At 35.5% G+C, this 27,101-nt stretch overlaps 1 protein-coding gene across 2 annotated transcripts in view; it reads left to right on the forward strand.

Annotated features, from left to right (window-relative positions):
* SLIT2 (slit guidance ligand 2) overlaps nucleotides 1-27,101 on the forward strand; it is a 345,517-nt gene that overhangs the window by 251,444 nt on the left and 66,972 nt on the right. The window contains exons 13-22 of one of the 2 annotated variants that reach the window (XM_012737490.3): nucleotides 3,468-3,611; nucleotides 3,724-3,887; nucleotides 4,840-4,863; nucleotides 8,706-8,856; nucleotides 11,407-11,481; nucleotides 13,061-13,204; nucleotides 18,385-18,528; nucleotides 20,082-20,248; nucleotides 21,183-21,315; nucleotides 24,845-24,913. In XM_012737490.3, the coding sequence (XP_012592944.1) occupies nucleotides 3,468-3,611; nucleotides 3,724-3,887; nucleotides 4,840-4,863; nucleotides 8,706-8,856; nucleotides 11,407-11,481; nucleotides 13,061-13,204; nucleotides 18,385-18,528; nucleotides 20,082-20,248; nucleotides 21,183-21,315; nucleotides 24,845-24,913 (1,215 nt within the window). The remainder of the gene's footprint in view (nucleotides 1-3,467; nucleotides 3,612-3,723; nucleotides 3,888-4,839; nucleotides 4,864-8,705; nucleotides 8,857-11,406; nucleotides 11,482-13,060; nucleotides 13,205-18,384; nucleotides 18,529-20,081; nucleotides 20,249-21,182; nucleotides 21,316-24,844; nucleotides 24,914-27,101) is intronic. The other variant, XM_012737492.3, reaches the window with a different exon arrangement.

The raw sequence follows: 27,101 nt of genomic DNA on the forward strand, positions 1-27,101 counted from the left end.
TCCATCATCAAAATTCTGTTTAAATCATCAAACATTTATAATATACCTCATTTGGGGTAGAGACTGGCCTTGATGTTTTGGATTTAAAGATAAGTGTGATATAATTTCTTTTCTCAACTAGCTCACAATCTGTCTCCTTAGAATTCTTAAGTTTATAATGTTATTTTTCTCTTTGGGGCATATTTATTTGTTGGTGTTTATTTGGTAAACATTTATTCCTAATCCCACAATCTTCCTAATACAGATTTTGTTCCTTACTTGATAAACTTATATTCATAATTATGTTTTAATATCCATGTCTTAAACTTTTCACCATTATGTGGAAATGTATTTTACATCATATCCCAGTTCACACACACACACAAACAAATGAAGCAAAATGTTAACAAAAAGTATTGAACATTACTATGTGAGGTGCTCTCCTTTCTGTTCACCCCTCCCTCTTTCTTTCTTTCTTTCTTTCTTTCTTTCTTTCTTTCTTTCTTTCTTTCTTTCTTTCTTTCTTTCTTTCTTTCTTTCTTTCTTTCTTTCTTTTCTTCCTTCCTTCCTTCTTTCTTTCTTTTTTCTTTCCTTAGATAGGTTCTTGCTCTCTTGACCAGGCTGGAGTGCAGTAGCGTGATCATAGCTCATTGCAGCCTCTAACTCCTGGGCTTGAGCCATCCTCCTGCCTCAACTTCCCAAGTAGCTGCAACTACAGGCATGTACCACCATGCCCAGATAATTTTATTATTTTTTTATAGAGATGGGATCTCATTATGTTGCCCAGGTTGGTCTTGGACTCCTGGCCTCAAGCAGTTCTCCTACTTTGACCTCCTAAAGTGCTGAGGTTATACACATGAGCCGCCATGCCCAGCTCTCTCCATTTCCTTAATGCTACATAACCCAATAAATTTATTTTACAATAGACCAGTTAGTCCTGAAAAATACTGGTTTTGTGACTTAATGACTTTATTTGGGTTTTAGTTTTTTTTAATCTTTGCAGTAAAATTATCAAATACAGTTTCTGATGTGCTAAAATGATTCTATTCATGTTCTAGATACACACAGTAGATATAGCTTGATGCTGTAGTCAAGTACTGCCTGCTTGTCACTCACCTCTCTGCCACTTTCCCACAGTTTGCTGGAATTACCCTTCATGCCAGTTACTCATAATCACGCTCATGATCATTGCCCCATCTACTACCAATACTTAAAAGTCTACCTTGTTTTTCTTTCCACACACACTTATTGGTGGTTGATGAGGTCTCTATGTAAATGTGAACCTTACTTATAAAACCACTTTTATAATGTTCCATCTCTAGATTAAGGCTCATTCTTAAGCCTGCTGGGGGTGATGGTGGGGGTGGGGAATGGCATGATTATCTCTTTATAGCTAGCTGAAAACTCAGTAAAGTTATGTATCTTAGTTTTGTTTGAGCAGATATTAGGGAGAAGAAACAGGTAAATGAAAGAAACAAAAGAAATTGGTATTCAATAGTTATTTTCCTATGCCTTGGAACACATTGATTTAAAAGAGTACAGACTGCATAGAGGCAGGATATGGCAAACAGCATCTTGTTTCAGTTTCTTCAGGCTCTCCACCAGTTCCTTATCCTCAGTTTGATAGTTTGGTCTCTACCTCCTTTATTCAGGTAGCTTATGAACTGAGGAACATGGTCAGCGTTACTTGTGCCGTGGCCCAGTCAATCCCTACCCCTAACCATCCCTCAAGGGCTTTTGAAAAAGTATTAGATATATCGGGGAGAAGACCAAAACTTCAGTTCCTGATGAGGGGTCAAAGAGCACAGTGAAGAGAGGCACTAAGAGAAAGTCACGGCTTTGCATGTTTATGGAGCACCTAAAAAGCAAGCAAGTAAAATGGAAATACCTCATGTTAATTAAAGACAGAGATCATTTTGTTGTCAAAAGAGAAAACATTTATTTGTATTTATTTGTTAGCTAATGAAGTATGTCCACGCCACATAGTACATATTTTTTTGAGCTACTAAATATTTGTCTAAGTTCTGCGTATCAAAGCCCTCAGAACTAGATGGTGAGGAAGAAAAAGGATATCAGAAAATGTCCTGCCTAAAGAGAGTGAAACTGTCATTAGACAATCAAGCAGGCCTAGACAAGACAGCCTAACACGGAATACCACCCTTAGGAACCCAGAGTGAGGGGTGCTTTAGGTGAGGGGAAGTCCTGCTCTAGAGGAGGTTGAGGAAAGTGGACAGCAGAGTAAGTAGATCCCCAAAGGTGAGCCTGGCACGAATTAAAGCTCAGACACAGTCACGTCAAACCTACAAGGATGATGTTTGCCAAAGTATGACCTGCCGACCACAATTTTACAGAATATTGATATAGTTTATGGGGAAAAAATGAGTTTGTGAGAAACTGTGTTAAAAAGCTAAGCAGTTTATAATGCAGAACTAAAACCTTTACTGCAGTAATGTACCATGTTACTCTTCAAGAGGGTTGTGAAGCCCTCATTCAACCACAAATATTTATTGAGCCTTTCGTATGTGCTTGGCACGTGGGAAATAAAAGAAAACGAAATAAACAAAGACCCCCAACCCCCGACCTCTGCCCCTGACCTGGTGGGGGAGGCATACAAATGACAGTCAGCAATAAAAAAATAAATAAGTTATGTATGACAGGAAGAAATACATACTTTAGGGATGGGAGGGGGAAATTAGGTCAAAGTAAAGGAAATTGAAAGTGCTAGGGGGTTGGGAAGATGGCAGAGCCAGGTTGCCTGTATTAGGGAGTGGTCAGGGGAGACTGGGTTGAGAAGGGAAGACGTGCAGAGGCTTGAGGAAGCAGAGTGATTGGAAAGACATCTGGGAGAAGAATATTCCAGACAGAAAATGAGAGAGTCTGATGTGTCTGAAAAAGACCCAGGAGGCCAGTGGTTGGAGCTGACAGCCAGAGGAGAGAACTAGGAGTTGGCAGAGTCCAGAAGGGTGGACCACAGTCAAGCTATTGTGAAGATGTGGGCTTTTGCTTAGAGCCAGGTGGGAGCTGGTGTGCGGTTCTCAGAGAGGAGTGGCATGATCTGATCTGTGCTTAGAAGGTTCCCTCTAGCTGCTGTTTTCAGAACAGACTGAACTTTCCCCCCCCCCCACAGGGCAGTTTGAGGGACTAATAATGCTTTATAGTGTTTGTATGATGTCCTTGCTAATAGAGGCTGGATCTCACCCACCTCTGTCTACTATTCTACTTCTGCGTCTTCCAGGGAAAATGTTTAATAATTTCTCATTGAATAAGTACCACTAGATTCAAGTTCATTTGACCACATGACTCTTGCTTTATCGAGCAAAATCCCAAGTCTCCAGACTATAATGCCTAAATTATGAAAATTAAAAAAAGGTTAGTGCTGAGGTTAAAAGAAACGTGTTTCTTAATTGGGTTTTGTCAAGGAGGACAAAATCTTGTAGGTGAGTTAATGAGATGCCACACGTTAATTCTACAACTATCTGATCAAACAGATTATTGAATGCCAACAAGATAAACTGCCTTCGGGTAGATGCTTTTCAGGATCTCCACAACTTGAACCTTCTCTCCTTATATGACAACAAGCTTCAGACCATCGCAAAGGGGACTTTTTCACCTCTTCGGGCCATTCAAACCATGTACGTATAAATGATTTGGATCAAATTTGATGACCGTTGCTTTCACTTTGAACGTGAGAGCTGATTCAATTGCAAGTCGTATATGAAACTGTTCTGTATGTGTCTCTGAAAGGCATTTGGCCCAGAACCCCTTTATTTGCGACTGCCATCTCAAGTGGCTGGCGGATTATCTCCATACCAACCCGATTGAGACCAGTGGTGCCCGCTGCACCAGCCCCCGCCGTCTGGCAAACAAAAGAATCGGACAGATCAAAAGCAAGAAATTCCGTTGTTCAGGTAATTTCTTCCTTAGTGTGACATGTCCCCTGGGACTAAAAACAGTGGCTACATGATACCTAACAAAAAGCAGCTGGCCTTCGGCTGATTGCTAAATATTGTAGAATTATATTTTTCTTCTACTCGTGAAGAAAAAAATAAAGTGAACTGTAGACACAGTTCATAGTACTTCTATATGTAACATTTTTAACACTACACAGAGCAGACAAGATAGACTATCCACCAAGTTAAAAAGATGCCTATATACTTCATACTCCATTCCCAGGGTTCAAATGTAACAGGGGCCTATTAGCTCGCTCAGAACACCTTTAAAGTATGTTAAATCTTGTGTTTGTTACTATGAGCAACTTAAAGTAATTAATCATGTTTTTATTTCTTCAGAAAGTGAACTGAGACTCAGTCACATGGTTTACTCAGGCTCAGAAGGTTCTCAATCTGAATGCACTCTCTCATTTTGCATTCTCTTATTTTGCATAGGACTGTGAGGATACTTTTCCCCCCCCTACGAAAGGCCATTTTTTTTAACATTTTGGAAATATTCCACTTATTTATAAAAGGCTAAATATAAGTACATTACATTCCTATTAATTGGAAAGCTTACCTCATTGAAATTTACTATTTGCTTTGATCTAATCTTTTCTATTTCCTTATGACAGAATAATTCTATATGTTTTTGGTAGTGTGCTACCTAACTATCCCAGGCGTATTTCACATTCGGCAGTTAATTCATACTAAAAGGCTAATCTCCAAACCAAGCTGGTTATTATCCATAGTTATAGATGCATTTACCACTCACTGTACATTATTGTACTTCAGCCACAGCTGTGAATATACATTTTTTCACTTAATTATCTATAGTAACGTTAGTCCATTCTTAATCTAATATAACTCATATCTCTGCTTACTGACATTCAGGTGCATCTCTATTTTTTTTTTTCTCTTTTTTATTTAGCTAAAGAACAGTATTTCATTCCAGGTAGGTTTTGCTCGGTGGTAGGACTAACTGCAGACACCCTTTTCTCACCTTATAAAATATAGCTTCTAAAACTTTGATATGCATGCTTTTGAAAGTACGGTGGATACTCTATAGATAGACTGACTTATGCATAGATCACTTGTAGCTGTTTCCTGAAAACCTGACCTTTGCATGCAGCTTCTGATATTAAACATATATATTATTAAACTCCACCTTTTTCTCCTTCTCTTTTACTTTGGCACATTATCTAAAATTTCTCACAGTAGCTGAAATGTTTGACCCTATGGCTTTCTACTTAAATCATTTTCTCTTTACATTGTATATCTGATCTTTCAACCTGTTTTTAAAATATAGCTTATTGAGCTAGTTTTAAAGACAGAGCCTTTCTGTTGTTAAAGAGCTAGTTCTACAGGAAATCAGTTACAAACACACAGAATTGCATTTTCAATCATGAGATTTACTTTTTTATAGTTTTTATACTAAAAAAAAGTATACTTTACTTTTTGCCTTACTTTTTGCTTCAGTTTTTATACAAAACGGTAGCTTTCTGCTGATTTATATGCAATTGTTCCTTATTTGTTTGTGACTTTACATTCTTGCATATCCAGAATTACAGTATAACTTCACAAAAAGAATATTGATGTCAGATGTGAAAGCATCAGAAGTTCTTGGGGACCGAATGCCTCGAATAATTTAGGCAGATGGATAAAATGTTTCTAAGAAAAGTATTTGCAATGTTTTACCACTTCAATCATAACATTATCAAGACTGGTGATTGTAGAGCTAGCTCTTTAGAATGTTTCTTTACTTATTTTTCCTTGCCTGCCAACTGTGTAAAATGCCTCTTTGACTTGTTTGTTTTAAACCATTATATAAAAATATATGTTAAGTATTGTTTGGCCACATTCACCATCTCCCGGGTATATATAAGACTATAATACATTTTAAGAGCTATAGATAAAAAGATATTTCTTTAGTGTTAGTATGCAACACCATGCATATTTTCGTAAGAAGAGCTCTAGGTTTGGTCTCTATTTTAAGGAGATATTTGTTGCTTGCCATTATCGAATTATAATTTGAATATTTTTATAAATTTAACAGATTTAGTTATGTTACTTATTTTGAGCTTTAATGATCAATAATATTTTATATATTATACTGGCTGCATAGTAAGTAACATGTTTAAAAGAACGATTAATTGGCCTTCATTGACAACATTTAAAATTAATTATTTTTACCCAATTAAGGAGAAAGTCATTTGATATCTATTACTTAACCAGAAAAAGATGTATTCTAAACAACAGATCACTTACAGAATAAAATATTAATATAATTTAAATCCCAAAATTATAGCAATTAATGTAATTATTACCAAATTATTCAAACTATACCATTTAAATATACTTTAATAATTTACAAATTAATATTTCTAATTCACCATATAAAGAACAAAAGTCAAGGCTTTTTTTTGTTTGTTTGTTTTCTTTTTTTTTTTTTTTCTTGAGACAGGGTCTTATTATGTTTCCCTGGGCTAGAGTGCAATGATATCATCATAGCTCACTTCAGTCTCCAACTCCTGGGCTCAAACAATCTTTCTGCCTTAGCCTCCTGAGTAGCTGGGACTATAGGCATGCACTACCATGCCTGGCTAATTTGTTAATTAATTTTTTTGTAGAGACAGGATCTCACTATTGCTCAGGCTGGTCTTGAACTTCTGGGCTCAAGTGATCCTCCTGCTTCAGCCTCCCAAAGTGCTGGGATTACAGGTGTAAGCTACCATCCCCAGCCAAAAGTCAAATTGTTTCCATAAATTCTGATACACTTTTTGCCTCTTATTGACAGCTGTTAAAATAAGTTTTGAAAAGTTTCTTTATAATCAGATATCGTGTCTTAACTTTGACTTACTGATAACTTAATTTACATTATTTAAAATAATAGCTGTAATTGTAAAAAACAGGACTCAGAAGGATTCTTTGGGTATCCTCCTCCTTTGTCCCCAAAATTTTAATTAAAATTTGAGCCTACCTAAAGAACCACCATAAAATAAGCATTATTGTCAATGCATTGAATGGAGATTATTTGAAATGTAAGATATCCAGTTTATTTGTCACTTAGGTTTTGTATACTATCATTTTAATATTTCAAGTTGGTGTAAAGCTTAAATCACAATGGAACAGATTCTCAATAAATACCATGGTGTTAACTGCAAATGTATTAAAGTTATTATATTCAGCATTGCAAGCTTCTTAGATTCTAATCCATTTCCACTAAAGTGACATTATATGTTGGAAAGGTCATTAATAAGTATACCCCACAACCTAAGGATTAACCCCGATATGCTAATGATAGTTGTTGAGGATCTACATAATTAGTTTTCCATTCACTTTTACATGTGTATTTGCCTAATACTATTCCATGTGGCATTCTAAATATTACAGTGGTAATTCAAAAGAAAATCTGTCTTGCAGAGAGTTCATCTTTTAAAGGAATCGACAGAAGCTTAATTTGTCCTATCCATCTTTTATGCCATTTGCTTTTCTTGTAAGACCACCGTGCTTCAAAATATTATAATATTTTACAAAGCATGACAATTCTCATCACACCATGCTATTTTTCTATAATTACCATAATAAAGAAAGAAGGAAGAGACCTTAGTTTTTTATATATGCATATTAATCTTAATTGGGATTACTCTGTCTTTCTTTCCTTCTTGGTGATCTTTACTTTTGCAGGAATTCACCATTTTGGCTGTAAGTAAAAGTGTCTGATCTGAAACATAATGTCTTCCCTTTTCAATCCTGATGTATCTTCTTCTAGTCTTGGTCTTTTGCACCTATTTTTTTTTTTTTTCAAGAAGAAACCACAGATCTTTTGAGCTTCTCTGTTGTCCTTGTAGCTTACCTCAACTTCTTCCTGGATGTTGTTCCCGAAAGCTGTTGTTTCCATTCTGCAGTTCTGAGGAACGGTGGAGGCACCTTTCAGTATAGCCCCTTCTTTGTGTTTCCAGGAAATCTTCGGTAGTAATACTCTTACTATGGTCATAAACATTCTGCGGGAAGAATGCATGTCATGTAAACAGTATTACATTTCCAGAACGTCTGTAGCTTTTTCTCCTACTTCCCTTCATCTTTCCTCTTGGTCTTACCTTTGGCCTAGTGGTTGGTGTAGTGACACTGTAGCGAGATTTTCTGTTGTGCTTGATCTAACCATGTGGTTGCCAGGTATGAGTAAAACATGGTTCCGTCAAGCACCATGGAACGTCACGCAGCTTTCTACAGCATGACAAGCTGCTGAGGCTTAAATCAGGATTTACTTGTCTCTTTCTATAAAATAAAAACGAATAAAAAGAGGGCTTTTTAGGCATTTCTGAGATTATGTGAGAGGGAGAGAATAGTCAAAGTCCATAGAAAATTTAAAAGCCTGAGTACATCCATTTGCCTTGAAAGCCCTAATTAGTAAATGATATATAGGAATATGCTATTACTGGATATATTCTCAATTCTTGACTCAGAGAAAAAAAAATAAACTTTTTAACAATTAATATCCATTGTATGATTAGCTGTGAAACAGGATAGAATGGCTCAGAACTGGATCAGCAGAAAGTACAGCTGTGAAAAGCTCAAATTTATTAATGTTTTCCTGTCATGTGAATCTGGTCACTCTTTTTTCCAGAAAATTCCAAGCCTTTCTCTTAACCCTCTCCTGACATCCATTGACCAAAATTCCCCAAGTTGTCTCCCTGCTACATAATCTATAGTTATCTTTTTTCTTCCTACAAATTAAAAAACTCTAACCTTCAGACTCAGTTATCATATTTTTTTTTTGGTTTGAATTCTCAATAGGTACAGAAGATTATCGATCAAAATTAAGCGGAGACTGCTTTGCAGATTTGGCTTGCCCTGAAAAGTGCCGCTGTGAAGGGACCACAGTAGATTGCTCCAATCAAAAACTCAACAAAATCCCAGACCATATTCCCCAGTACACTGCAGAGCTGTAAGTTCATCCCCCTACAAAATCCTGGTTGGGAGGAAGGAAATGAAAGAATCAAAGCATAGGAATTTTTGTCTTGTGATTTTATTCTCAATAATCACATTAATTTTAATTAATACATGTTACGTTGGCATAACTCTTTTTGATACAACAATATGTTAGAGGCTATCTTAGTTCCTCAATCTATGCAAAGATAAAATTACACAAATTAATTTTTCTCTCAAAATTCAGTTAGCACTTAATAATGGTAATGATAATACTGTTTATTTGGTATTATTTATGCCCAAACCTATTTGTAAGCACGTAATAGATTTTTAATGTATTTAATCCTTACAGCAACCAAATAAAGTTGTTTGAGAGTCACCATTTTAAAGCTCTGTTAATTATGAATCTGAAGAGTTCTTTTTATCTACTTTCCTACTTCATTGACTCACAGATGGAAGGATTCAGTGATTATCAAGTATTAAAGTGGGAAGGGTAGCTTTTTCTGAATAATGGATACCATAGCAGGAGTAGCTGAAAGTCTTTGGGGAATAGCAAAATTGTATGACCTGATTTATATTTACAATCCCAACACAGGGATACTAGTCACTAAAATATGTTTGTTGAATCATTTATAGATTCTATGCTCATGTATGGTTTGCCTTTACTGACTTTATTTATAAAAAGAAGACCTTTATATTAGCATTCTAAAACTGCAAGAAAAACCTAGTGAAATCTCATCATTTTCTAAACATCTCAGCCATGTTTGTGTATGGCACCATCTGGTATTTGTCATTTACTGCTTTGCAAAGTTGGTTGTCTCTTTATGTGTGTATAATCCTTCTGTCTTCAACTAGATTATAGTCCCTTGATGACAGCGATTGTGTGCTACAGTTTATCTCCCACTGTGTCTATATTTATGCCTCTTACTTAATGAATTTTAAGCAACTTGAATAATTAAAAATAAAGTAATGCCTTTCAAAGAATTGACAGAAACTACCTATCTTGTGATTATAATGATTTTTTTTTACTCCTGTTAGTTCATGAAACCATTTTATAGCTCAAGGACATTTAGAAATGCATGGAACCATACAACTAAAGAGCTAAACGCTATTTTTATAGTGATATAAGTATTTATGCTTATTACCAGCAATACTACAAAGAAATGATAGCTTCCAGCATGCTAGCATCTTAAAAAGGCTTATTTGTCAAGGAAGAATTATAGTAGAAAATAGCCTCTAATTTATACTTCAGTAAATATGTATGTTTTAATAAATTTATAATTTTTTAAATAATACATATAAAGTCAGTACTGAAAAGAAAATATTTGAAAATCGTGCACCCAATAAAGGATTTATATCCAGAATCTATAAAGAACATTTATAATTCATAGATATTAAGAAGGTACACTACTCAATGAAAAAGTAGTTGAATTATCTGTATCGACATCTTCTCCAAAGAAGATATACAAATGACAAAAAAACACATGAAAACAAATGTTCAGTATCTTTAGTTATTGGGGAAATACAAACCAAAACCACCATGAGATACCAATTCACACTCACTAGAATGGCTACAAAAACAAACAAACAAAAAAGGACAATAGTATAATAGAAGAAATTAGAACCCTTATACATTGCTGGTATGAATATAAAATGGTACAGCTTTTTTGGAACACAGTTTGGCTATTCCCCAAAGAGCTAAGCATAGATGTATCATGTGATCCGGCAGTCCTACCCCTAAATATATATACAAAAAGTTGAAAACATAAATTATGTATAGCAACATTCATAGCAGCATTATTCATAGCAGTCAAAAAGTGGAAGCAACACAAATGTCAGCTAACCAATGAATGGACACACAAAATGTGGTATGCCCATACAATAGAATATTATTCAGTCATAAAAATAAAGAGGCGTTGATAGGTGCTGCAACACAAATGAATCTTTAAAACATGATACAAAGTAAAAGAAGCCAGACACGAAAGCCACATTTTATGTGATTCCATTTATATGAAATGTCTAGAACAGGAAAATCAATAAAAACAGAATATAAATTAATGGTTGCCAATAAGTAGAGGGGAGGAGCAAATTGGGAGTGACTGGTAATGAGTATGGGGTTTTGGGGGGGTGGTGAAATTATTCTGAATTTAGATAGCAGAGTATATGAATTGTATCCTTATGATCTGTGAATTGCATTTTAATAAAGCTATAAATTTAAAAAATACATGGAGCAAGCAATTAGGAAAAAAATGTCTAAAGCATCTTGGTTTTGGGGGTGGTATTGAAAATAAGTCTAAGAAATTATGTTCTAGAGAATATTGAATGAGAACTGATTTTGATTTTTGGTTTTCCTTACTGTGTCGTCCTTAATATATTTTATTTTGATAATTAAAATTTGGGTAAAATAGAAAAAAAATCAGTATATTGTACAAATCTTCTGTGATATGTGCACTATGTTTTATTTTAGGGTTACCATTCAATAATTTTATAATTCAATTTGACAAATAAAGCATAATCCCTTCCTAACTGTTTATAATGAAACTTTTCTGTTCTTTATTTGTTTCTACAGGCGTCTCAATAATAATGAATTTACAGTATTAGAAGCCACAGGAATCTTTAAGAAACTTCCTCAATTACGTAAAATGTAAGTCATTTGTTAGCTATGTTTTTGAATTTCAGTAGTGTTTTATTGTGTCTTTCCCATTCTTTTATAGTTTTAAGTTTCTTTGAAAATTGAAAAATATAAAAAAAAAAAAATCCAGGGAAGTTTCCATACAATGAGTACCTGTGACATGAATTTAAAGTAATCTCTGAGAAGGACTTTTCTATGTGTTCAAACAGTGTGTCAACCACGTTTTCCGTAGGAGAGCCTTAGCATCTTACGTTAACTCAGACAGATGGTCTGTTATGTGGCCACAGCAGGAATCCAGCAATCTAAGCACATTAAAATGGGTTCAGTCATGTTTTGCAACTTCCTTACTATTCCCAAAACCATACTGTTATTTCTTTTTCAGCACATTCATGTCAACTATTTGACTTTTTGCTTCATTAAACTTTCATTAGAAGATAGTCAAAATTAATGATTGGCAAACTGACTTGATAGCTCATCTGTGTTACTACATGTCCACAACTCATCTTTTAAAATAAGTTCATAAGCTCAGCAGTTTCAACAGCACTCAGTGGATACTCCACACCCTTCCTAAGGCATGAGAGAGGGACAGGACAGAAGCCAAGAGTGTAAGGCCAATGGAGCACCCTCCACACATGAGGAAGCGCCAACAGGAGGAAAGAAGCATGGCTCCATGATACATGTGTGTCCACAATACATAACTGACCCACGATCACGGAGACTGTACATGGCAGAGCAGCCTGAACCCAATACCTGTGCACTTGCCCTCCATGTTATGCTGCCTCCCAAAGGGTTTCTCCTTTCTTCATTGCCCTCCTTTTGCACTGGAACTAAATACGCCTTCTTTTTAGCTATAGGATGATTTCCAATGCAACAAATATTTACTGAGCAGCTATGTGTGATGCTCTGAAAAAAATAAAAGGATAAATACAAATGATCCTTGTTTTGGGTGCACTTCTGGTCTTGGAGAGAACAGTGAGAAAGAGAAAGAAAGTCTATAGAAAAGTGTTACCTCAACTGGACATCCTTGGCCTCTGGGCAAACATTATAGTGTTTGCTACTATATGTAATACTGACAGTTATGTTGGTTGTTGTAACACATTAAAGGAGAAGTTCAACTGGGGCTAAACTCACATTCAAATATCTTTCTGATGCTATCCAAACAGTAACAATTTTATCCCATATTTCTCTCTACAAAATTGACTTATTTTAGTCATTAATTCATTGAACAGTTTTAATCAGGACATTTCTTTGAAAAGTTCCTTATTAAGTTCTGTGGAAGGCATAAAGGTTTATGTAACCCAATACCTGACCTCAAGAATTTTATACCCCTGGGGACCTTTGCAGATTTTGACATGGATCAGGCTGGTATTTTTTACCCACAGACATTCCCTCTTAGTATTTTTGTCTCTTTGTCCTGATGGGACAGAGAAATGGTGTCTTTTCAAAGCCCTGGCAGGGCGGAGCAGTGAAAAGCTTAAAGACTGTGGAAGACTTTGTTCAGTAGAAGGAAACGATCAGACATGTTGTTTCAGTGCCCTCATTGTAAAAGAGGAATTATTTAAAAATCTTTGTTCCAACAATTTTTCCTTAGAAACTTTAGCAACAATAAGATCACAGATATTGAGGAGGGAGCATTTGAAGGAGCATCTGGTGTAAATGAAATACTTCTTACAAGTAATCGTTTGGAGAATGTTCGGCATAAGATGTTCAAAGGTTTGGAAAGCCTCAAAACTTTGTAAGTATTCTTATTTGCGCTGCAATTCTTCCATCAAACAATTGTAGTTCATTGTTCATTATAATCCCAGGAGGGGGCACCTCTGACTTCTCCCACCCCCTCTCTCTGCCTGTCTTTCACACCCTCTCTGTCACACACACACAAATACACACACACACACACACACACACACACACACACACACACATATTTTGTGAATGCAAATTGTCCCTTACTCCAATACTCCTGCCTTCAGTGTGTTAATAGCAAATGGTCAGGAGAGGCCCTCGTGGCTCTTTTCAACAAAATAGATCATCCTTGCTCTAATGCTTGTATGGTTCTGGTCCCCCTGTCCTGCCCCACAGTGGTCATTCTCTTTCCTTTTCCTCAAACACCTCTGTCTGATACTCCCTTTTGTCTCAAGGTCTCTAAGCTTTAGAATCTCCTGTAACCCCTGCAATGGAATAACTCTAATAGCTTATGTGGGGACTACATTTGTTTGCCCCTGCAAGGTCTTGATACAGAAAAAGACTGGCTGGTGGTGTATCTTTTACTCTCGGTTTCAAAGAAAACATGCTAAGACGTGTATGTACTTGCTCAGGGATAGGGAAGTTAGGGAAAAAAAATTCTGTTTCCAAAATGGTTTTTGGTCAAGGAGGATGAGGATTACATTGAATAGTATATACAGCATTTTTTGTATTGTTTGAATTTCCTACACTGCATGTATACACATACACACATATGTATATATACAAACATATATATACATATATATTTTTATCTTTAAAGTATATAATTATATTTGACAAAAGCGGTGCCCTAAAAACTGGAAGAGTGACAAACCAAACTCTGAAGCCTCTGAAAGACATGAAGGAAAATATTTGCAACCAAGAGGCCACTGTTGGTGATTGTAGTGGAGAGAGGCCTGAGCTGCACTCTGTCCTCCAAATCCTAATCAACCCTGCCCTGCCCTGAGCAGCTTCTGCGAGCTGCGTACAACCAGGGGTGCTGACAGCTGAGGGAGTCCACTGCCTGCTGTTTATCTGATGCAGAGGGAGAAGGGCATTTCCACAGCCAGTGGGATGTGCTGCTAGCATCCTTAATTCAAATCCCACCAAAAAAGACCCTGCACATTAGAGCAGAAGTGAGCTCCATGTGCTTTGCATGGGGTAGCTTGGAGCTCAACCATATATAGCAGGACCAGTCCGGAACCTGCCCACCCTTCCCAAGGCCTAACTTAGAGCCATTTCAAAATCATATACAAACAGTCCTGCTCAGCCCTTTAATGGAAGAGATACTGAGGAGGGTGTAGTAAGAGGACAGACAAGATGTGTCGTGGTGGCTGCATCTAACCTTCCCCCGAGCTGCCTCAGGTAACTCAGCAAAACACAAATCTTTTCTTTTCCTTTTATTTTATCATATTATGGCTGTACAAATATTGTTAGGGTTACATATCTTGCCCCTGCCATTCCTCCCCCAACCCCTGCCTTACCAAAACATCAAACGAGTCCTACCCCCAGGTGGTGCGCATCGCACCTATTTTGTAAGTATATATCCTTCCCCTCCTCCCCCCTCCCATCTGCCCACACCCGATAAAAGTTTTTTTGTTTTTTTGTTTTTTTTCTTTTTTTTAACCTTTGGGTTACATTGTATAACAAGAACCCTCCCTTCTTGGAAAGTATTAATATTTGTGGGACTATTTTTTGATACTGGAACTTGCTTCTTTGTGGAGCAGTACCCTGGAGTGGGAGGAAAGGAATAGGCTAGAATTCCACCTTCATTAATCTGTTTATGCTGCCACAGCACGATTCCACAGACTGGGCAGCTTAAACAACAGAAATTTATTTTCTCACCTTTCTAGAGGTGAGAAGTTCAAGATCCAGGTGTTGACAGGGTGGATTTCTGGTGAGGCCTCTCTTCTTGGCTTGTAGATGGCCACCTTCTTGTGGTGTCCTTGCATGGCCTTTCCTCTGTGTATTCATAGACAGAGAGTGAGCTCTCTGATGTCTCCTTTTTACCTTATAAGGATGGCAGTCCTGTCAGAATAGGGCCCTACCCTTATGACCTCACTTAACCTTAATTATCTCTCTAAAGTCCCTCTCTCCAAATATAGTCATGCATTGAGTAATGACAAGGATACAGTCTGAGTAATGTGTCATTAGGCCATTTTGACATTGTGCAAACACCATAGAGTGCACTTAGAGAAACCTACATGTTACAGCCTATTGCTCCAGGCAACAAACCTGGACTGCACAGGACTGTACTGAACACTGAGGACAACTGTAACACAGTGGGAAATATTTGTGTATCTAAACATAGAAGAAGTACAGAAAAAATACAATATAAAAGTTAAAAATAGTACACCTGTGTAGGGCTCTTATGAATGGGGCTTACAGGGATAGCAATTGCTCCGGGTGAGTCAATGAGTGAGTGATGGGTGAATGTGAAGGCTTAAGACATTACTGTACACTTCTGTTGACTTTATAAACACTGTACACTTAGGCTACACTAAGTTTATTTTATTAAGTTTTTTCTTCATTAATAAGTAACTTTTTACTTTATAAACATTTTCATTTTTTTAAACTTTTGACTCCTTTGCAATAATACTTGGCTTAAAACACACATTGTACAACTGTACAAAAATAGTTTCTTTCTTTTTTCCTTATTTCATAAGATACTTTTTATTTTTAACATTTTTTAAAATGGTTTTGTTAAGAACCAAGACACACACCCCTTAGCTTAGGCCTACACAATGTTAGGATCATCAATATCACTATCTTCCACCTTCACATTTTGCTCTACTAGGTCGTCAGGGCCAATAATGAACATGGAGATGCCATGTCCATTGATAACAATGCCTTCTTCTGGAATCCCTACTGAAGGACCTGCCTGAGGCCACTTTACAGCTAACACACACACACACACACACACACACACACACACACATGCACATAAGTTGAAGTGCACTCTAAAATAATAAAAAGTCTGGTGTATAGCAAATACAAAAACCAGTAACAGTCATTTATTGACATCATTGAGTATTATGTACTGTACATAATTATACATGCTAGACTTTTATATGACTAGCAGGACAATAGGTTTGTTTACACTAGCATTTCCACAAACAAGTGAGTAATTGTTGTGCTCAGACAATTATGATGGCTATGACATTATGAAGCAATAGGAAATTCTCAACTCCATTACAGTCTTGCTGGACCACCTTTGTATTTCCATCCTTGAACAAAGCATTGCTATGTGACACTTGACTGTATGGCCACAGGTAGGGGTTAGGGCTTCAACATACGAATGGGAGGACACAATTAAGTTTAAAACACCACCCCAAAAACTTATCAAACTATTTCATCTGACTAATTACATTCATGAGACTCTCCCCAAGAGTTCTCTAAATTCAACTTTCCCCTTTCGTTATATTTCTGTGGATGTTTTCGTGCTGCTTATGTTTCAGCACCGGAGACAGGTACCCACTGGCTCTCTCCTTATTCCAGTGGTGCCACAGCAAGGATATTAGAGCAATTTAGAGCCAAACTCAGGGTATTCAAAGTCCTAGAGTGGTTTAACTGGACATACCTATTCTCCCACTTGGTGTCTTTATGCTTGGAGCTATGAAGATTTTGACAGGACATCCCCATTCCCTCTATACATCTTAACCCTCTAGGACTGATAGGCCAGTTGATAGTTTGTGTACATATTTCAGTGAGTCGTTGAATTCCTTGACATTGCAGATGAAATTTTGTGCCTATGTGCTCTTATGGATTTTTCCAGCAATGAAGAGTAAAACTTTGTTTTACTTCTCTCAGGGGTCTGTGACTCCAGAAAGATTAAGACTTAGTACTGTTTATTATTTATGAAAAGGAAAGTGCTGATAAGAGTACTTTTCTGTTTTGCATTTGTTTCCTAACATAAAACGATGCCTTGATAAGAAGGGCACCATCTTTCCTTCTTGTCTGTAACTTAGCAGAATGCAAACATTTATATTTCTTATTTATTAATGGGCAATCTAGTATTTTAAAGTGACACTTTGTTGTTTATTTTTGCCTCCCTTTTTTCAGATTCTGCAGTCTTTTAGTAGAGTAGTCAACTCATGTTTAGAAAAATTAAGGAATAAATTAACTTTTTAGGAATTATGAATAAGATTTATTACAACTATAAATAAAGACTTAGCAAAGAAGGGAGAACTGAGCCAATACTATAGCAGTAATAAGGAAATGACTATAGTGGTAATCTTGTTAATGGCAATGATTAAAAAAAGGTCAGAATTTTTTCAGAGTACCCCCATTTAAAGTTTAGCGTGGGCCAGGTTTAGTGGCTTACACTTGTAATCCCAGCATTTAGGGAGGCTGAGGCAGGAGAATTGCTTGAGCCCAGGAGTTCCAGACTAGCCTGGGCAATATAGCAAAACTTATCTCTTCCAAAAAAAAAAAAGAAATTACCTGGTCATTGTGTCATGTGCCTGTAGTCCCAGGTACATGGAGGCTGATGTGGGAGGATCACTTGAGCACAGGAGCTCAAAGTTATAGTGAGTAGTGATCACACCACTGCACTCCAGCCTGAGCGGCAGAGAGAGGCAACTGGGATCTGTTATTCTTCCCATTTTTTAAGTTTTAAAAGTAAAACATTGAACTAATTAACTAATTGTTATAAATGAAATAATTTGTGTATGCTTTGTGGATACTCATTTCACTTTGGCTTTCCCAGCCCATGTTTGACATTGACTTTGTATCTTAGTCCCTCAGATGCCCTCAGTTCTTCATCTGCAGTGGCTATTGATTCTTTTCTGCCTCCTTTTTGTTCAACCTTAAATGCAATACTACCCAGAATACACAAATCACAGGGCTCCAAGGTCTCAGAGAGCTGTAGGTGAATTAGGACATTATGTAATCATGCAAACATAATTATAGCATCAAAAGAAAATGTTCCGCCCTCATCGTGGGATTGTAAATCCATGCGGAGACTCACGGAGCCTTTTATAACTGAGATTAATCATTGACAACTCGACAGCATTTTATTCTTGCAGGATGTTCTCAGTACATATCCATAGCAATTCCTAATGACAAGTTAACATGCAAAAAATAGTAATGAATGCCACATATTTGCAAAGAAGGATTATTTTGATCCTCAGATAGGCAAAATTGATTGTCTGATGCTTTATCTCCTTAACAATGTCCTCTTTTTTCCCTCAGGATGTTGAGAAGCAATCAAATAAGCTGTGTGGGGAATGACAGTTTCATAGGACTCAGTTCTGTACGTTTGCTTTCTTTATATGATAATCAAATTACTACAGTTGCACCAGGGGCATTTGATACTCTTCATTCTTTGTCTACTCTGTAAGTATGAAAAATAGTCTCTCTTTGTGTATCACTTGATACACATTTGTTACTTTTATTAATAACATTTTAATGCATTATCAGGCATTGCATAAAAATATAATCAAGGGTTTAGATATTTTTAAAGGGACAAATTTGTTCATGTTAATTTATTTTAATTTTTTAAAAAATATTACCTACTAATATTAAATTTTAACAAAAAATTACAGTATTGTTTAGTCATTCCTTTTTTATAACAATGTGCTCAATATGTGGCTTATTTCTAAATTTTAAAATTATAATAACTTGATAGGGCTGCATAGAAAAGAAATGTGATGAATTTTCCCCAGTGTTCCCACACTGGAGTAGTTTCAGAATGAGTACTATAAAAACAGAATTGATGGCATGATTGCCAACAAAGTATGCTCAAAAGGATCATTCGAAATGACAGGAGGTACATTAGGATGATCAGACCAACAATAAACGCTGCTGACTACAGGTCAGTTACTATGATATTAGGAAAATATTGAAGAAATACTTTGAACCTGTCTGAGAGGATATTTTATATAGACAGCTTGAAAATAAAAAAAATATTTGTAGGCCTATAGATAGAACTCAGTGTCCGAAAAAAAAAAAAATTCCTCCAAACAATGTATTTCAGGTTTCTTATAAGTTAGTATCTAAAAAGCAGTGTTTGAAATTATTTATCATATAATATTAATCATATAACTGATAAGATTTCCTTGTAATGGTGGCATACAAAGATATTAATCTAACTCAATAGGATGAGGGGAATATAGTTATAGTTAGAAAAAATGTGTAAAAATGCTCAAGTCACTGAAGAAATAATTTGAGAGAAGCATCCATCCATCACTAAAGTACTTAATCCTCTTTCCACATAAAATGTGACATTTTACATTGAGTAACTAATTTGCGCATATTAAAGATGGCATGTTTATAAATAATGGGATTGTCAATAGGTTTGTGCTGAAGTGGTGAGATGCCAAAAGTATTGAGATTTGTAGAAGTAAATTCATTTTTATAACTGGCATTTAATCAACTCAGCTGTCAGTTTAGATGGGAAACCTATTCTCTGGAGCAAATAAGAGATGGAAATCTTGAGATGACAAATTAATGAAATAGCTGTTGTCAGGTTAAACTCAATAATATAAGGTAATCAGCCTTCATCTTTATATTAAATTACTGCATTATCACTGCAGAGAAGTTTGACAGCAAGTCAGATTTCTGACAAGTTTAAATTATTTCTAAATGAGATATCTATCTGGATCCACTGTATAAACCCTAAATTTCTGCCTTTACCTTATTTTTGGCATGAAATTATTTGAAAAATTCTCTTATGTAAAAGTGTTGTTACAGTTTAAGTTCCAAGCATAAATATTTTAGCAAATAAATGTATCCCATATGTTGCATATGATTGAGTATGAATGGGGGCTGGGAATACAAGGAAGAAGGAATTATTCCAACAGAAATAGTGTGGGAAATGGCAGCATGGGATTTTGAGAAGAAGGTGAAACCCTGGACTAAACTATGCATTGTTTGCATGTGGCACTTAGAAACCTCTTGGCCAATCCTTTTAACTGTAACTGCTACCTGGCTTGGTTGGGAGAGTGGCTCAGGAAGAAAAGAATTGTAACGGGAAATCCTCGATGTCAAAAACCATACTTCCTCAAAGAAATTCCTATCCAAGATGTGGCCATTCAAGACTTCACTTGTGATGATGGTAAGAAATACTTGCCAAATCTTTAGTCATCAGGCATTCACGTGATGTTGTTCTGATGTTGTGCACAATTGCACAGCATGTCGTAGTTCAGTTCCACAGATAAGGATCATGTGTCTTTTGCTTTGCTCTGTTGTTTTGTTTTGTTTTTTGTTTTGTTTTGTTTTAGTAACAGGGCACTTACTTTCTCAGACTACCCTTTCACACTCAAGTCTGCTTAATGTGTGTTCTGAGTGTTTTAAAAGATTTCTAGTTTCCTACTTGGGGTTGGTACTATTTAAATAGCTTCATTTTAACTTTTTAAAATTATTTTAGGCATCTTTTTAAGTAACTACCATTTTAAACTGAGAAAAGCAATTAACTTATAAAATAGAAGGTTTAGTAACTCTGACAAAAATAATATTTTTCACTTTTAATGCTGTCTCTGTATCATCACATTTCATTCTCATAATAGCTCCTAAGGTAGATAGAACAGGTTCTATTATTAATAATATTCCCAGTGAAGTGAAAGGAGAGCTAACTTAAGCTCTATATTGTAAAATGTGGAACCCATGCAATTTTTGCTAAACATTTTAAACTAATCTATCCCTTTATGTCTCTTCATATCTGTCTCCTTTCTTTGTAACTCAGTTTACATTTACATATTCTAATTAAAAGTATAATTTGTGCAAATAACTGAACAAATAAGTAGCTATTATAATTGCATTGGTAATCGTAATTACAGTTTTATAAGCTATAAACTGTAATATTTTCTGGAATGTTGCCCTACGCAGTCTGAGAACAGTGCTGTATAGAATTATGGTGTCAATTTTTAAATACTTAATGCTCTACACATAAGTGCCCAAGGCTCTTACGTTTGTTAATTTAAAGACATAAAATCCTTCTAGTGCCTTTAAAACCACAAATCTGGGTTTTTCTTATTTCTTCTGCAATTTAGGAAATGATGACAATAGTTGCTCCCCACTCTCTCGCTGTCCTACGGAATGTACTTGCTTGGATACGGTTGTCCGGTGTAGCAACAAGGGCTTGAAGGTCTTGCCCAAAGGTATTCCAAGAGATGTCACAGAGTTGTAAGTAAAACTTGTCTTTCCTTTTTCTTGACAATTAATGTTTTTTACACACCCAGGGGAATGAAGACCAAACAAAAATGTTTAGAATTCTGTTTGCAAATTACATTCTATGGGGAATTAATTGTTATCATGTAAACTTGTAAACAGATAATACCAAAATTAGTCCAGAGACCCCAGGAATTGCTGGTTGTGTGTTTTTCTTTTTTTCACTATAGGATTTCTCAGTGCCTTTATTATGCTAAGGTGCACTATAATGCTCCAAGAGAGAATGGTAAAATATAAGGTAGCTCTCGCAATTATTTTTCCCTATATTCCTCTTCTCATTGAGTATCTTGAAAGACTAACACTTTGGGAAATCTGTATATTTAGTTTATTTACAGTGACTAGGATATTCCCTACGTTAAAGTCTTCTTCACTCTGTGATCCCTGGGGCAGTATCTCACCACATAGAGTAAATAATTATCTTGGATGTGGAAGAAACTGGCATAATCCTTGCCCTTAAAAAGAGATAATGCGTTTTTTTTTTTTTTTTTTTTTTTGGATTTGAATAAGAGTCCTTTAGATCCAAAAGGGTATGAGACCAATTATCCCTGACATTTTCATAACTGATATTTAACCACAGATTACATGGCCAATATACACATATCTGACCTTCAAGATTGCCACAAATGCAGAATGTAATAAATCATCGAGGAAACTGCTAGAAAAACGATGCATGCATGCCCCATTCATTTATTCTCTAAATTAATATGAATACAATTGAGTCATTTGCCTCTGTTTATTTTTTTGTCTGTATGAAACCATGGATCAATAATGATTTAATCCAAATGTAATTTATGCAAATGTGTCCCTGTAATTCATGCAAATACATGCAGGTGTTCCAAATGAGCAGGTTTGATAAACTTTCGGCACTATGCGACATAGGTAATGAGGTTCAAGAAGATACCACTTCAGTTTTTAAGGATCTTATTTTAAAATCTGGTGCAGTTCAATAGATCATACTTTGGTCCTGAATGGAACAATTAGGGAAAGAAGGCTCAATCTTAGCACATGTGCATAGAATGTTCCTTGTAGATTTACACTACTGTAAAATGTTCAGTTTCCCTTACTACCAGTCACATTTTCACATTAACTCTAAGCACTGTTTTACATGTATGTATGCAATTAAATACTTAATTCTTATCTTATTATGTTTTTATTTCAGAAGATCACATGGGCTCCTTAACCCTCCCCTGTGGAGGGCTAGATGCCTGTAGAGTATTCTGTATGCAAAGCATTGATTTTAGGAATACCCCGGGGAGTAGCATACAATCAGACCATCTTTGATGTTAAATCTCTTCTGCTATACTATTTTCACTGGCCTATGCCTTGGTCCTTTTACCTGCTATCCATTAAATATTTTAAACATTCTTTAATTTTCTGATTGAGCTTCATTGAACAGCCTGCTTGATTCATATCCTGTCTGCTGTACATGTACTTCTTCAACATTTTAAACAGTTGAATTTTCAATCTATTTCACTACAAATTATTAAAAAGTAGTCTTTTTTCCTTCTGAAAGTATGTTATGGTGATGCGAAAAATATTAACTCATCCCTTGTGAATTCACGTTTTACCTCCCAGAGAGCTTATTCTCAGAACCCTACCAAGTCTGCAGAATCCTTTTCACCAGTAACATATACATGTGCATTAGAAAAAAAAATTATATGTATTATATTAAATTATTAACGATTTTGGCAATAATTAGTGTTATTGGTGGACAAGTTTGAACAAATGGTATCCATTATTCTTAATCAGTTCCATATTACTTCCCCTAAGATTGTTTTACATATAAACATTCATACCACACATTCTGAATCTTTTTGACCTCTACTCTGTCTTTTGGAAAAAAGAGAAAGTGCTGAACTGTATGGAATGATGCTTCCCTCTAGTGGTATCAAGAAAAACTTAGCTGGAGGAAAGCAAAGAGGGAGAGGGGTGGAAGAAGAAATATGAAGTCAGAAAATTTAAGTAAGCATAGGAGTCATAACATACGCCTTGCTTTGCTCTTAATCAAATGTTTATTGCATATTTTTGGCATGTGCCTTTTATATAATTGCTTTCATTTTGAAATATTAGAAATATATTGTTATCTTAGGCAACTTGTTTGCTACTTCTATATCCTCAAAAAAAAAAAAAAAAATACCAACTTCAATCTGGAATTTTGAGATTGGCCACAACATTGGGTGGTCAGGGGCCACATGTCCAGCCAGGATGCCAGAACTGTTTGTGGGCTCATCCATAGCCAGATGGCCCAAGTTGCTAAAAGATATTTGAACTCTTCAGTATCTATATTCTGGAAAAGAATAGCCTTGGAAGGAGATGAAATTTATTTTTTTTTGTGACACCATAGCTATAACTTCAAGCATTCAGTTATTTCTGTGTCTTGCCAGTTATCCCAAAGCGTATCCATTTTCTGATTATTCTTTTAACTCTAATAGGAAAGGGAAAATTTACTTAGATGTGGTTATTTGATTATTACTTTTATATATATATATATGTGCTGTATTAGGGCACTTGCTGAATTTGTGATATTCCACAAAACTCCCTAAAATGTTCATTGCCAAGCAAATAGATTTCAACTAGTTTTAAACTTTTTTTTTTTTTTTTTTTTTTTTTTGAGACAGAGTCTCACTTTGTTGTCCAGGCTAGAGTGAGTGCCGTGGCGTCAGCCTAGCTCACAGCAACCTCAAACTCCTGGGCTTGAGTGATCCTTCTGCCTCAGCCTCCTGAGTAGCTGGGATTACAGGCATGCGCCACCATGCCCGGCTAATTTTTTTTATATATATATCAGTTGGCCAATTAATTTCTTTCTATTTTTATAGTAGAGACGGGGTCTCGCTCTTGCTCAGGCTGGTTTTGAACTCCTGACCTTGAGCAATCCGCCCGCCTCGGCCTCCCAAGAGCTAGGATTACAGGCGTGAGCCACAGCGCCCGGCCACTAGTTTTAAACTTAAAACTACTTATGTACAAATTTCCAAATTTCTCTTTAAAATAGGCTATTTTTATTTTCTAAGTGTACTAATACCTATTAAAGCAGTGGAGAGTGGTCTTGGACACAGAAGCAAGGTTTTGTTAGTAGTTAATGGATTTCATGGTATTGTTTCCACATAAACACAAACAGACTGAAAAGCTGAGTAAAAATGTGGTTGATTGAATGAACCTCCTCACTGACACTCAGCTGGCTAAATACTTGCCTTGCCTTGTTAGATAAACCACAGAGACCTTGGTTTTATGATTTAGCCTAAATGATCCACAAAGAATTCTGGACAACTGTTTTCTTTTTTGGTTTTTGTTTGTTTGTTTGTTTGTTTCTTTGTTTGTTTTTTCCCTTTACTTCTCTTAAATAATGATCCCAGCTAGGAGCATGACATCTTAAAGCAAAAATTGCCAAGTGGTTCCTTGTCTCACTTAACAATGAAATGTTGTTCACTTATTTTATGGTAGGCCACCATTACTTTTTAAGAGGATAATACTGTTTCTTTGTTTTTAGGTATCTAGATGGAAACCAATTTACACTGGTTCCAAAGGAACTCTCTAACTACAAACATTTAACACTTATGTGAGTAACCTATTGTATTTTTCCATATTTGACTTATTCTATTTCTTGAAAATGGGGATGGCAAGGTGCAGAAGATGTAGTGAACCTTTCAGATAAAATAAATCATTTACAGTTAGATGCTTTCCTCCTTGCTCATCGTGGTTCTGGATCACTAGCTACATCTTCATTGAATATCAATCAGGTGATGGAATGTCTTAGAAAAAGGTCCTTCTCTATTCAAAGAAGCACAAATACAAGAAAGTCTGAGTAGTCAGAGAATTACAGAAACACAGTAAAACTGTATACTTTTGTTGATAATGGATATGGGCTATTTTATAACAAACCAAGGAAAGAAAGACAAATAATGCCTTTAGTCTTGCTTGACTTTAAGCAAAAGATGGTATATGGTAATAACTTGACTGAAAATATATTATAAATTTAGTTTATTAATAGGTTTGAGTTTCTTATATAAAACATGATTAAGTTGTTGTGGGCATCCAAAATTTATTTTATAAAATCTGTATGAGTTTACATTGTATTTAAACTTGACAAAGATACTGACTTTCTGAGTATAAAATTCAAATTACTGAATATTTTTCAGTTTGGTTTGATGACCTCCTAAAATAACATTTCTCTTATTATTAATGGGAACAGTTTTAACCATGTTCAAGTTTTAAATATAAGTAGATATTTAAATATAAAAACATTTTTATCTAGTTATGTGTATAATGTTTAAAAATGAATGTAATCTTGTTACATATAATATCACACATTAAGAGTAGCTTGTTGGTGACTGATAAAATAGAACACAAAAAATTAGCCAAAAAAATGATAGTAGATATTAATGGAAATACCTCATTATTAGTTTAAGTCTATTTGATTTTAGAGTAAATATAAATAGGTTAAGAGGCAGATTTGCTAGTGTTTCTAGAATAAGAAAGTACTCCTAAGTGAATTCTGGAAACCTAAGTAGCAGAAAATGTTACATGACCCAATGTAAACTTTATTGAGGCTGGTTAAAATACTGTTGATCACTTTTAATTTTCTTTAAAAATATGGGAAAATCAAACACTTCATAAAAAGTACATAGGACTATTTAAATGACAAATGGTTAAAGAATAAAGAATGTCCTCTGATGACTTGTTCTTCCTCTAGTTATTTATTTGATAGCCACAAGAACCGATTACATACATTTGTTCTGTTAAATAAACCATTAAATTGCTGCAATTTGCAAAGGGTCACTTTAGCAAAATTGGGGCATTTGTGGGATAACATGTGATTATTTAAAGCCAGTTGGCAATAAAAAATGAGAAATTATGGATCCAGAAATGGTTTTACCAGTGACTCATTGTACAACTCTAGGCAAGTAACTTCCTCGATATAGAAATGTTTATTTTTAAAAATTAGGTATAGTACTTCAACAGCTTAAAATATGAACTATAAAGCTCCTAAATGATTCCTAACATTTTCACAATTTTATGGATCCATTTTACTGATATTTGCATATGTTAATAAAGAAACTGACAATCTTCAGCTTTTCTGAATCTTCCATTTATTCATAAATGTATCATTTTACTTCTAAAAAATATACTGAATATAGTGATTATGCATATTGAATAGACATATATTAATGAATATAGTTATGTTTGCATATATATACACACAATATATAATGGGAATAAAATCAAGTTTATGGAATAAAAATTATGACCCAGAGTCGTGCACACTATACTTATAAATAGCCATTTAGCATTGGTAAAAATTCAACATCTTTTTCATTTACTAAACATATGTCAAACAAATATTTATTGAGGACCTACTATGTGACAATCACTCATTCGGGGGCAGGAACACAGGTGTTGATAATGATGGCATTTGAATGTTATTAATCAGGGGTTCTTTCAGTTATGAAATCAGGGGTTCTTTCAGTTATGAATATGTGTGTGTATCAGTGAAGATATGTATTGATGAGGACAAAGTTTGCATATCTGGGGGACTTACAAGGATAAAGGTTTATTTCTCACCCACGAAATGTGTCTCTTACAAGCCGCCTCCCAGAAAGTTCCCTGTGAACCGTCCCAGGCCTTATGGAGGTGGCAGCAGAAGCAGAAGGAAAAATGAGCTCGCTCTAAAGCATCTGCTCTGAAGTGAGACCAGCCCCCTGTACTCACACTTCATGCGATCCCTCCTAATTTCAACAGGGTGATGT

The sequence above is a fragment of the Microcebus murinus genome, chromosome 3, assembly GCF_040939455.1.
Source record: "Microcebus murinus isolate Inina chromosome 3, M.murinus_Inina_mat1.0, whole genome shotgun sequence".
NCBI lineage: Eukaryota > Metazoa > Chordata > Mammalia > Primates > Cheirogaleidae > Microcebus > Microcebus murinus.